The following is a 13,467-nucleotide window of genomic DNA, read 5'->3' as shown; positions in this document are numbered from 1 at the left end:
TTAATATGATATTGAAACATATTGTAATATCCAATATTGTAATTATTGTACGCATCAAGATTCTTGTAAAACTAAATATCTTGAAATCTAAGGATATGCAGAAGTTACGAATTCAAACATTTATTTATATTCAGGACTAGATTACCAAAACTGTTGTAATTAAGTATCACTCTTGATAAGAAAAAGGGATGCAACATACAATTAAGAAACCAGGAGAAATCTTTATACCTTTATATAACTTAAATATATAACTGCGTGTACAACCGTGCCTACTTGAATGTACACTGTCTGAATTCGCTAAATTTTTACAATTTTAGACTTTTTCTTCGATACATTCTCATAATTTGTTGCTAAAAACTTATGATTTTCTATTCTTTTAATCTTTAGGCCGTTAATTCGTTACTGTTTTAAATCCCTGTCGAATCGAGATTCTTATTTCGAGCTTCATATTCATTTTGACATCTAAATTCTAGCATATCCTTAGATCTTCCGATATTTGGATTTGTGGCTGTGTATTATTTGACATTTATATTACAAATTTTTTAATCGAATTTTTCGATTTTTAACTATTCCAGTTCTTAGATCTTTGGTACTTTTACATTTAAATGACATAAATAATAAATAATATAACATGGAATAGTATTATAATAATTTAACAATAACATAATATAAATTTATACCTATATATATCTTCTAAATTAATATTTTTTTCTTACAGAAATAAATAACATATATGCAATCAGTTATATAAATAAAATATGGACATGTAAGATATTGTACAATTTAATCGAGAAATTAATATTACTTTGTGCATTGAAACATTTGTCTAATAAAGAACAAGCAACATATATGTATACACACATAGCTGTGCTCCACTTAGAATATATTCTTAATTATTACATCAAATATAAAATAAAGATCTACGATTTACAGAATTAATTTTTGGACTTTTGTATAACTCATAGAACGTAATTTTTCGTATAATTTCTTTTCTTGTAGAACCTAATTCTACAGACTTTTAAGCTTTGCAATATGAAAATCATTTTCGTATCTAGGAAATACTTTTATATGTACAAACATAAAATACATTCTAAAGGGAAGCACGATACGTTGAATCGCATGTAGATTTTTAATTTCAGAAAATTTGAGAGCATAAATTATCCAAATCTCTTGAAATCCATAAGATCATGAAATTTATATGATCTTATTTTATAACAATCTTATCTGTTTTTTTTCTTATTTGTATATTATTTTTAAATAGACAGTGCATCTGTTAGGCTCTGAATCACTGCATGAACCACTACACGGAGTCCATATTATATAGAGGCACTTATAATCATATCCACATCTTAAGAAATAATTGAGTGCTATTGGTTGGCTTTCTTTCATCTCAAATATTCATCACCCTCAAAAGAGAAAAAGACTCTTAAACTGAAACAAATGCCTCAACGCACAAAGCATGACTTTAAATAATAATTAAGTACTGTATACGTATTTCGAACACATCTACCGATGTGACATGAGGGAGATTTTTTATACACATTACCAATACCTTGCAATGAAGACTAAATTTAATTCCGTGACTCACATTATAAGAGAATAAGTGTCCTATTTTGCGTCTGCATCGTATAACATCTCCTTTTCCTGTTTTTAAATCGTAAAATTGTTCCTGTTGCAAGATACTGATACGAAAACTACAAACCGTGAATCCTTGGGAAACTCGTACGAAAAAAAGAAAAAGGATAACAGCGAGAAACGATAGCCGGTTTCTGATGAAAATTTCACTAAACAGCCACGATAATTAGACATAAGCTGGCGAGAGGTTCAGAGTGAGTCGGGAGATGACGTTGTTGCGTATCGTTGCGCGCGTTACTCTCGAGCTCTTGATTATCTGGATGACCATGATGCGGCAGTCATGGCAGACGACAACGGCGACGCCGCGCAGCCGTTCCACCGCCATACGTTGCTCAGCGCTCGACCCGCTCGAGGTGGAGAATGTTTTCGTGGTTGAAAGCGCGGCAGGACTACCACTAGCTTTGTAGCATCTATGTGGAGCATAAAAATTATTGCATACAATATAACACGTATAAAATATGGATACATATAATATAAAGTTAATTTAATAAAGCAATATTAACAATTACTTTACGCATTAAAACGTCCATCTAATAGAGAATAAATACTACAACACTATATATGAGAAATACAGTGTTAAATTGTCTTTAACTGATTCATAAACTCTTCTTACATTTCTGCAGATTTTTAGATTCAATTAAAATGCCTATTATACGATTAAAACATACCTATTAGACGATATATTATGTACTAAATGTTCTCATAAAAAATATATATGATTAATTTCATGAAATTTAAGCTTTTTATTCTTATATGTAAACTACATCGTTACCTCTTCTCCAGTCCCTGGCTTTCCATTTCTCGACGCGCATGAGAAGGTGGCGTCGATGTTGGCGTCAGTGTAGTAACAGGTGTCATCGTCGGCGTTGAAGTGGGTGTACCACTACGCAATGCGGAATCTTTTCGCCTGGAAGCGGGAGAAGCAGGTGCCGAGCCAACCGCTCCCGTGTTTCTTAGCCATGAATTCTTGGTAGCGCCACCGCCAACGCCACTGCCGCCGCCGCTGCCACTTTCCGCTTCCGTAGGTGAGAGTAATAATCCAGGAGACAATAGTACAACTGGCACACGGGCAAACTGTTCCGTTGGTATTCGCATCTGGAGAAACCGGAAGACAGCAAATTCAATCATAAATGCAATTCCGTTATCGCTTAAAGTTGCGAATTAAAAATTGATCGATTAAAATTTAATATGTATTATTTAGTAATTATGAGAATATTTCGATTTTAATCAGAAATATATATGTTGCACAAAAATCGAATACTGACTTTTGAGTAGCATTTCACGCAGACGGTCCTCTTACACAAACGACAACGTTGCCCCCAAGGACCCAGCAATCCGAAACGTGTTTTCAGGCAGAGGAAACATACGCGTCTCTTCTCCACATCTTCCTTCACGCGTCCTTCCACAGGAAGGGATTCTAGCTCGGCTTTCGTAAGCACACTGCGGATATGCACGATCTCATCTAACGTTAACGACAGCCTTTCATCCAACAACATATCTCCTAACGTCGATTTCTGTAACATGCAATTAGATGTCTTTAATATCTGGTTTGGCGTAATTAAATTTTCAGAATAGGTATTTTAATTTTCGTTTTTAACGCGCACTTGTCTCCTTCTCTCGTTATTTTATTATTCTGTTTTATTCCTTGCACAGATTCGCAATATCATATTTTTAATTAAAACAATTATTAATTTAAAATTGAATTGAGGCAAACATGGTGAAGTAGAACTTTTTACGAACACAAAGACATCAAAACACTTCTTAGTTTCTCATAGGAAATTTTGTTCAAGAAAGTTTGAAATACCTATATATTTCTATATTACTTTTCTATATAATTCTTATATTATTCAATTTGGAATATTTTATATAGACTGTTATATTCCGCGGTTATATTCAAAATTCATTTAAAAAAGATAAGACCACAGTGTACGCATTTATTACCTTATCTTCGTCCTCCCACTCTTCGCTTTGAACTTTGTCATCCTTAGTCTCGTGTGCGATTGTGTAAGCTCGCCGTGGTTTCGGTGCCCGCGGTTGCGGACTGAGATTTGGGCTGGGATTCAGACTAATGTTGGGACTCGGACCTTGACTTAACGTCGAGTCCGTGAGCCCGGTGCGCTGTCGGCTCTGCGGTCTCGATTGCGGTAAAGAAGCTGTCCCCATGAGCGATGCTAGTGGTAGGGGGCATTTTGCAGCGTGTCTTCTTGCGGATGCCCTTCGGGAAGGACATTGCGTCGCCAAATCATAAGCTGTGTGTCCAATAAAAAGATTTCAGTTGCATAGAAGATAAAATAATATAAAGCATTTTTTTCAAAACGGTTCTGACTTTGATACGCTTCGGATTAATCAAATTTAGCTTTGCATTGAAATGCTCAATTGAAAATATATTTAGAACTGATAAAGTTTTGTTAGTTAATCCGAGTTATAACCAGGAATTCAAAATTAGATTCTTCAAATTTCAAGTTATAAAGCAAAACCTTGGCAAAGACTTAAGATTTAAGTCTAGATTTAATCTGGAATATGCTAACACTTGATACATTGATGTTTGTGCAAAACTAAAAAATGTAAAGACAACAAGTGACATGATTAACTTTAAATTAATAAAAATTGGATTTATTCATATTATTGAAAACAAAAAATTGTTAGATAAGAAATTATCCTTTAAAATTTTTATTAAAACAATCGACTAAATTGATTGAAGTGTCCATCCCCAACATAAACTCGTACACGATACGATACACACAACCGATATAAATATTGTGGTTATTTAAAAGTAATATTAGAAATTAGAAAAACAGAAGGATAAACAGGAAGAACAAAAGACAACTATAAACGGAAAATAAGAAAGGAAGAAAGGTTCGATTATTATTTGTAACAATTACATTCTAATTGAGCATCGCAGAATCGATGATACTCGTTCCTAGTTAAACGAAGACCACCAGTTTTTCGCCAAGGGTTTGCGGATCCTGCCTCATCATCGTCCCTCTGCCCGTGATTCTTGTGCCCGTTTTGCACGCCTCGAGTTCCAAAGGTATAATCCTTTAAGTGCCAATAATTAGAGGCTTCGTCCTCTTCTTCGAACCTTGTTTGATCCTCAAACTCATCGTTGTAATCATCATCATCTTCTTCTGCATCCAACTGTTCAGAAAATAATATCCGATAAAGTGCAAATTTAAGAGATATAGAATTAAAAATATATTTTGAATTTGTAATTTTTTCTACATTTGGTTGATAAAATTGGTAAAAACGCATTTTGCATTAAAACATTACTGGAAAGTATTACTGAATTGTTTTAGTTTATATGTATTCATATATTCTTGGGAAACTATCTAACATTGTTGACATAAAATCAACATTTAATGCACACTAATCTATTGATACCATTGCTATAAATAAAAAAAAGAGAAATTTATATGTTTTTAAGAAATAAGTAATTTATACATTTTTATGCTGTAGTCATAAAACTATAAAAAGAAACACACCTTTAAATCGAAATCGACAGGTATCAGTTTCTTTGGCCGTCTCGTAACATCCAGATTTCTTCCAGGTGGTTTTGGTATCGTCGATGATTCATACTCTTTGATATCATCCCCTTTCTGAGCTATATCTGGAAAAAAGATTAAAGTCAACTTATTTCTAACATGATTATCAAATTAAGTTTGGTACTAAATGGCGCAAGCTCTGAAAAATATTAGAATTATTATTTATGTTTGTTATGCGACCATGAGGCAATGAAACGATTGGGAATGATCTAAAAATTATGGAAGAGATTATGCGACAAGTTTCTTGAGAGATACATGAAATGACAATGCCTCACTGTGATTATGATTGATTAAATTTCTGCAAAGACTATTTTTTAATTTTTTATTTATTTCGATAATAGGGATTAAATAGAAATATATGTAGAAAATTTATTTTACACTAATAGATCTTCTTCAATTAATACATAAATGTTAAGTAATTTATACACATATAAATAAGCACAAACATATAATAATTATTTTATATACAATATATAGCTTTTATATATTACATATAGACATACATAGATACCCTTATACGTGGCACTTCAAGCTTATTTATATAATCTATATAGAAAAATATGAAATGTTAGCATCAAAAAGGCAATCTTGTTTTAACGTAAAGTATGCAAAATACCTTAGTTTTATTTATATGACGCTTACTCCAGACACCCCAGAAAATAGAACGTATAAACTATTTCATGGAAGCTAATGAATGCAACTGTATAAGGTTCTGTAATTAGTTGAATTACGAATTGTTTTTACACCCACTGACTATGAGAATGATGAATGAGATGATTACCTGCAACCGTAATGCGCCTTCTACGCGACTTACGATTCCTGTTGGAAGTGATCCTGATGTCGGGCCGTTCCTTAATCATTCTTTGCCGCGGCTGCGGTACTGGTGGCACATCCTGTTTGCTGCGATTCGCTGCCGTTAGGACGCCACTGCTACCGGCTGCTGACGTCGCCGACTTTTGATCCTCCGACTGCAACCATTGAGCCGCAACATCCTGCGCGGATTCCTGCTCCTGCTCTGGCTGCGTCGGTGGCACTTCCCCGAGGACTATCATGCGGGACTCGCCGCCTGCGTCGTCTAAAAAATTCAATACATTACTCGTAAAACAACGTAAACTCACTCTTCAATTTCCATCATGATTAATTTTCTTTATTTTTATAAGTTTAATCTTATCAATCAATATTACGTAAACATTCCTATTATATTAAGTTGAAAGACATTAGATTTTGAAAATTGAAGAAATTATATTGTATCACCAAACTTTTGTTGAAAACAATTCATTCTAAAAACGGTTTAATTTGAATTCCATTTGATGAAAATGAATTATTCTGTACGATAATGGATTAAAAAACAAATATTTGTATTAAAATATAATATATTAATATATTATATTTAAATATGATGTAATATATTAAAATTAGTTTTCCTGAAATTCTTTTATAAAATATTAAATATGATAAGCAGGCCGGATGACATCAATGGCATCGTTAAATGTCAAAAGGTGAGCTTGCGTTATTTATTAATGATAGTTACAACTTATCATCCTGCTCTATCGCTTATTATTCTATTTTTCTCCGTTTTTTCTGTATTTAAGATTATATATATCTTACATCTTTACTTTTTTTACTTCCTTGAGAATGTTACTTTTGCAAGAACGATGAAAATAGAAGCATAATCTTGACTTAATGATAATAATCTTAAAAGAAACAGATAAGATCTTACGTTGACATTAAATTTTTTATGATAAAAGAAGATTGAGATGCATTGTTTTTTCTATTGTTTTGAAAAGTACATCTAAAAAATCTTTGAAGATTTCGTATACATAAAATTCTTAAAGACAATTTCGGAGAAGAAAGAATTAGCAACACTTGCATTAGTCAATAAATCCATAATCGTATTCCATTATGAAAACTTCACAGGAGTTTCTTCATATTACACGTTCTTCAAGAAACCGATCTTTAAAATTCCACTGATTTTTAATTCCTTCTTCGGAGATCCTTAGTTTCAGATTTCTAAAGTTATAAATCATGAATCCAGTAACATATACATATAATTTATACGAATTTATACTTATAATAAAATTATAGATAAGTAAATTTAGATTCAAATCTAGATTGAATACCTAAATTACAAAATTTGTGATAATAGATTATATTTTATGTGTGTTCATTTCATTTCATTTATTTATTTATTTATATCAATAAATAATACTATTATTTGAATTCTTGGACTTCATATTTATACATTTTATTTTTACTTTAATTTTTAACTCATATTTTCTACACTTTCTTGAGATGTTTCGTAAATCCTTAAATTTAATATTTTATGTGTATCTTACATAATTAAATATCTGGTTGTATGGTCTCCTTATTCTTTTAGAAACATTTATTCTTTGAACTTTTTACTCAACTAAGTTCAGAATTTTTAAATCAGTAGTTTAAAACTCGAATTATTAACTTAAATATACAAATTCTTGGATCCTATAATAATAAATAATCCATATTTTAATTGCATAAAATATATTTAAAGTTCAGAATTTTCTTTGATTTTTTAAAATTATTCAATAAAAATTATCAAGAAATGTAGATAAAATTTAAATTCTGCTAATTGATGGAATGTTTCAATAAAGTTTCACGAGCGATATGTCAGAATGTATTTTTTTTTAAAGCACATATAATAGATTTTTATTTACTTCATTTACCTTTTTACTTTTTAATTCTAAGATCACTACATATATTTTTTATAAAACGTGATCGACAAGAATAACTGCTCGCATTCCCCGCACTTATTGACCGAAGTCCCTCGCGTAATTATTCACAGAAAGATCTTGCACATTAAAGATATTAAACAATTCATTGTTCTACAGAGTTTTAAATATTTTGAGCACAAAGGAGCACGACTTTCATAAGGAAAATGCACATTGATGCAACTATCGTCCAGGTAGGGCAGAACTCGCGAGAAAGGGTTGACATCCGACTAGACTGGCGTGCTGGTGACGTTTCGAGCAACGTCAGTTCACCTTTGCACGCTTTCAGTTATTGATCGCGTCTACATCGTATCCGGGACTCTCTTTCTCTTCATCCCCCTTTCTCTCTCACTCTTCCTCTCCGCGCCCGTAGCGCCCTAAATCGCGATTCCTAAAGCGCCATAGGGCACGATTCAATATCGAATTCTCGCGGTCTTTGATTCGAATCTAAATCTAAGTCCAGTCGAAATTGATATCAAATTAAAACATTTGCAGTTGTAGAAATAGAAGAAGTCTTAAGATTAATAGATTCAAATAGTTTAGTGATCCAAATATTTGAGTGCAATTCATTATCAATTGATAAATAGGTATAATAATCACGCATGTCTTTGCGTTTATTTCCGTTTGAAATGATAAATAGAAATAAACTTTTAATAATGATAATCAAGTGTAAAGACTTTATTTTTAACATTCAGGAAAATTTATGCATCTACTCTCTTAATCTCTCTTAAAATGGCAGTAATTTCTCCAGCTTTATTATATTAATGTTAAAACACATCTTCTCTCATGTATTATTAAATAGTTTTCATCCTTACAATCCTATCTCTCAGTTTTTACCTTTATAATTTCAGAGCAAGAAGATTTAATTGCATGTAATGGGAATTGTGTACAACTTTTATATATCTACATAACTCTTTGCATACATGTACGTAATATAACTTTAATATTTATACTTTTATATATAAAAATGCATGAACTTACATGTCAACATCTTTTTAATTTTGGGAGCATTTTGTGTCGAACCGGAGGGTCTTAGAGGTTTTGGAGGCTTTTTTATGCTCTCCATGAGCAATTCTCTCAGAGTACATTCCTTCTGCAATGGTCGTAATCGTCTCTCGGAGGCCTGCACAGTACAACACAAGTAATAAGTACAGCAATAATACAAACAGTCTTGTAACAATTGAATTAAGTTTTTCTTATCTTATTTATTTTTATACGTTAATCCCTTAATCTTGATGTTTTCGTATAGTCAAAACGGATTTTTGGAACTTTATAATTTTCAGATTTGTAGTGGATATTTCTTAGCGTTATATATCCATTTAAGTCTACAAGTTTATATTGTATTGTATATATATTGTATAAATTTCAGACATTTTATATACGGAACGCGATTTGCATGACTATTATTTGCAAGAATAAAATAATTAAACTACAAAATTAATTATAAAAAATGATAGGACATGTTTTTTATTTTTTACGTATTCAAAAAATTTGATTTAACAAATATAAGCAACGAGGCATCGACTGTACAGAAACAAAATTGAGTAGATTTCAAATAATATTAATACTATCAGCGCGTAGAATTTCTATAAATACCAGACTCTCAAATAATATCAATATATTAAATTTAATTTAATTCAGAATTTAATATAATTTCATACATAGTCTCCTGTAAGAATGATATCTCATGTTATTTCGAGCAATGGAGCAAACAGCACAATCAACATTAAATAAATTAATTATTTGGACCCTGAATGGATCCGCAAATCTTGCCTTTTTTAGAGGTGGTCGACTTCGAATAAATTCAAGAATAATGGCATGCGCATCCTTTCTTGAAGGCGGGGTTGGTGGCGTCTTTCTGAGGTGATATCGCCTTTCCCTGATGTCATCCATCAAAACCTCATAAGGAGTCAACTTGTAGTCTGGACGATTTCCTTGTCCGCGCAAAGACGCACGAGAGCTTAAATTAGCTTCAACTTTTTTCAGTTTCACTCCTCGTCTTAGTTCGCCGATAACTTGGACCCAAAATCTGGCCTGACAATACATTTAATGACACTCTAGTATTAGCAGTAAAAACTCTTATAATATTAAGTACGTTAATAAATAGCGTTAATACACTTTTTAATTGAATTATGAAACGTGAACATTTTCAGCTATAATATCTGAATTTAGCTTTCTTAAAGCAATGCTATAAACTTGTAATCTATTTTAAAAATTATTACGATAACGGATAAAATAATGAAAAAATAATTTTCGTTGCCACAAAATAAAGTAATTAGAAATATCACAACAAATAAAGAGTAACGATCTATAAAATGTGTTCTGTGATTCTTTTCATTACTGAATAAAACATCATTTATGTCATCAATAACATATATAGTTACATAATAATTCTTCTAACTAATAAATCATATATATAGTTACATATAATTCTTATATAACAAATAAATCATACTCTTAAAATAAAATATGGATTTTTGAATGTAAAATTTGATTTGTTCTACATATAAAAGTGCTAATATGCTGATTATCATCATGCTGCATGCAGTTATCATGCATTTTATGTATACTGTATTGATACCAATAATCTTAATATGGATAGAGTAATCCCATCAAATAAAATTAGATAATACACCTACAACGAGATCAACAAGTACAGTAAATTTTATTGCAAGAAACGTACTTGTATAGCCCTCCAAATTCTAACGTCCGTCTACAGGAATAAACACAATTAGCAATCAATAAGTCTCATTCGTAATCTCTATACATAATAATTTATCATATATTATACATTAATTTATTTCTGTATATTTTGTGTATCTTGCTTATGACAAAACTCGCTGCTAAAAGTACATTGGCCAACAAAATAGTTTTCAAATATTTTCCCCAAATTTTCTTCACAAAAAAATTGACTAGAAGAAATATTTTGTACAGTATATTCTTATCAAAAAGTAAACTTACCCAATCATTAAAATCCAATGTATCAATGTTTTGCAACGAAGTCGAGGTGCGATCGACTTCATTCGGACTGAACAAATCTTGCTTGCGTGATTGCTTGTCAACAATCACTTTTTCCAAGAATTGAGAGAGATTGACAGCTTCCTCTACAAATGTTTGTATTACATTTCGATAATAATTATCAGCATCCTCATTCAAGCTTTGCGCATGCCGTGTACATATCTAAAATACGGGCAAAATCTTGTATTATACATTAATAAATATGAAATATATAAAATACAAAATTATGATTATAAAATATAATTTTATAAAATAGACTGTAGCTTCACAAGATGTCACTTTATACATATAGAATAAATAAAATTGTAGTCAACGTAAAAGTAAACTTACTTGAATAACTGTTTTCAAAGTACACATGGAACTATCCGAGTACGATTCAGTAGTTTTCAACATCATGTAATCCTCTGCATCAGTGTCACCCGAGTCCCGTTCAATACCTTCGTCGTCAGTCTCTTGTAAACGTTCCTCTACATCGCCTTCGGATGCTAGTAATTTAATCAAATAATATTTTACATGTTTATTTACATTGAATAAAATCTTGATTTGAAATTCCATTTATTTAATTAAATATCATAAGAAAAGGAAGATAAAGTAAGAAAAAAAAAAGATAATTTGTTCACCTCGACTACAATTTGTCATAAATGTAATGAGAGCTTCTAGATCTGGTGATAAGGCTATTTCCTCTCCCGCATTAGAGCCAAAGTCCAAGGCCTTAAAAATCGCCATTCCTAATGAGAATACCGCCTATAAATAGAAAATGCAGTTTAAATTATGTAATTAACGTTAACTTTTTGTAAGACAAAAATACCTGAATATTGCATAAAAAAAAGAGTATGTGCTTACCTTTTCTTCAGGAACGAGAGGTTGCTTGGAACCTGCAATGTAAATACCATCAATTATTATATATTATAGTATATATCGTATATTTTCTATTTTATATTATAAATCCTTGTTATGTACTACTACTTTATACATTATAATATAACAATGTTTCTATAACTTTTAATTATTTATCAATTTACCTGCCAAATTTTCAAGACAGATATTGCCATCCTTATGCAGCACAATTTGTGAGAGCTCCGATATCTCATAAAATTTGTTCTCTGTTAAGCATGATAGGCCTTTAGATATCTGATAACACAATGCCCATGCTCGTTCTTGACTAATAGGACTGTCCAACATTAGTAGAATGTCTTGAAGATTTAGACAACCGTGTGAATCTAGTTTACACTTAGGTCGAGCTGAAGAGTTTCCCTTTTTCTTTATTGTTCCTTCTGGCTTCCTTTTAAACACTGTGTCTTCTCCCTGATCACAGTCTATACTTTTCTTAAGATTCGACATTGTGTCTAACTGTTCTTTATTTACAGATATATTAATTGATATATTGATCTTGCACACAATAGACCTTCTCGTTATACATTCACTATTTTACATATATCTTTTGATATCTTCTTTAAAATCATTTCAAATATTGATATAGTATTTCTGTACAATTGTTCACGTTAAATTGTAACACGTGCGTGCATTCATAATCTTGTATAAAGTATTCACAATTTGCACTTTAGATATTTTTTTAGTTTTATGAAGAACGTTGTTCTCAACTTTATTTGCCAAGTGTTCAAGTTGATGCTCCGAATTAACAAGAAAAGTTGCAAATTTACAAATAATTGCTAATCATCTGAAATAGGATAGCAACGTGTACGGATTTAGCAACTCTGTGTGTTTATTTAAAGATTGTCCGCGATCAATTTACGACAATAACAACAGCAATGATAAGCAATGTTACTCACGTTACTTTACATGGTTAGAAAGAAGAGTAAAGCTCGTTTCTTTGGCTCGTATGAAGATCGAAGTTTGGCGAATAATAATCGTTATCCTATGCCGCTTATCCTTAAATCGTTATCCTCATTCTCACTGGCACTAATTGCTTGCGGATAACCGAGCTAAATTATAACAATAAATAACGTTGTACGCATTCACACACTCACGATGACAGTTCGAACATATGACGTCTTGTGGGTCTCAGCATATCAAAATTTCGCTCTAGGTTATCACTATGGCGCTAATTCTTGAATTGTCATCCTTCTTCCTGATTTCTTACGCGAGAAATCCATATCAAGGACCCGCAAAAAGGATTCCAAGAAGCGACCGCACTCACGTTTCCTTCGGTATCGACGTTTATTTAGCGATATAACGATATTCGATGTTCCCAGAAAAATCGCGATAAGCGAGAATCAGATTATCCCGTATGCTCGTGCGTGTGTGTAATGTGTGTCAGTGTGCGAGAACACTAAATACGTCATTGTTTCTGTGTAATATTTGAACTATTGTTCAACTGACGTTGCCAAACAATCAGTTAAAGTAATATCGAAAAACAACTTGGCAAAGCCGTCTATTTGTCTTCATAAGGACAAAGCACAAAATGTACAAATAATACGAGAGAACAGTGTCGGTAATACAGATAACATTCTTCCGCGTGCTTTTTATATTTTGAATGTAAACACTGTAACTGTACTATCGTATTTTTC

At 31.6% G+C, this 13,467-nt stretch overlaps 1 protein-coding gene across 3 annotated transcripts; it reads right to left on the bottom strand.

Moving 5' to 3' along the window:
- Window positions 1-939: 939 nt before the first annotated feature.
- Window positions 940-13,415, bottom strand: LOC105280456 (protein spire). 3 transcript variants are annotated; one of them, XM_011341032.3, is made up of 16 exons: window positions 12,730-13,414; window positions 11,962-12,617; window positions 11,783-11,814; window positions 11,560-11,683; window positions 11,270-11,424; window positions 10,883-11,101; window positions 10,605-10,634; window positions 9,695-9,955; window positions 8,903-9,044; window positions 5,959-6,252; window positions 5,118-5,242; window positions 4,518-4,773; window positions 3,577-3,884; window positions 2,901-3,149; window positions 2,408-2,730; window positions 940-2,045 (listed from the first exon to the last, which is right to left on the bottom strand). In XM_011341032.3, exons 2-16 carry the CDS (start codon window positions 12,278-12,280, stop codon window positions 1,802-1,804), a joined length of 3,081 nt encoding a protein of 1,026 aa, XP_011339334.1. In that variant the 5' UTR covers window positions 12,281-12,617; window positions 12,730-13,414; the 3' UTR covers window positions 940-1,801. The 3 variants fall into 3 exon arrangements, with proteins under 3 accessions (XP_011339334.1, XP_011339336.1, XP_011339335.1); XM_011341034.3 differs by having other exon boundaries at window positions 5,992-6,252; window positions 12,730-13,406; XM_011341033.3 differs by lacking the exon at window positions 10,605-10,634 and having other exon boundaries at window positions 12,730-13,415.
- Between the last annotated feature and the right edge of the window lie 52 nt (window positions 13,416-13,467).

Source organism: Ooceraea biroi, chromosome 1 (genome assembly GCF_003672135.1).
Source record: "Ooceraea biroi isolate clonal line C1 chromosome 1, Obir_v5.4, whole genome shotgun sequence".
NCBI classification, from domain to species: domain Eukaryota; kingdom Metazoa; phylum Arthropoda; class Insecta; order Hymenoptera; family Formicidae; genus Ooceraea; species Ooceraea biroi.
Note: the sequence above shows the minus strand (reverse complement) of the source record. Positions and strands in the feature narration are given on the sequence as shown.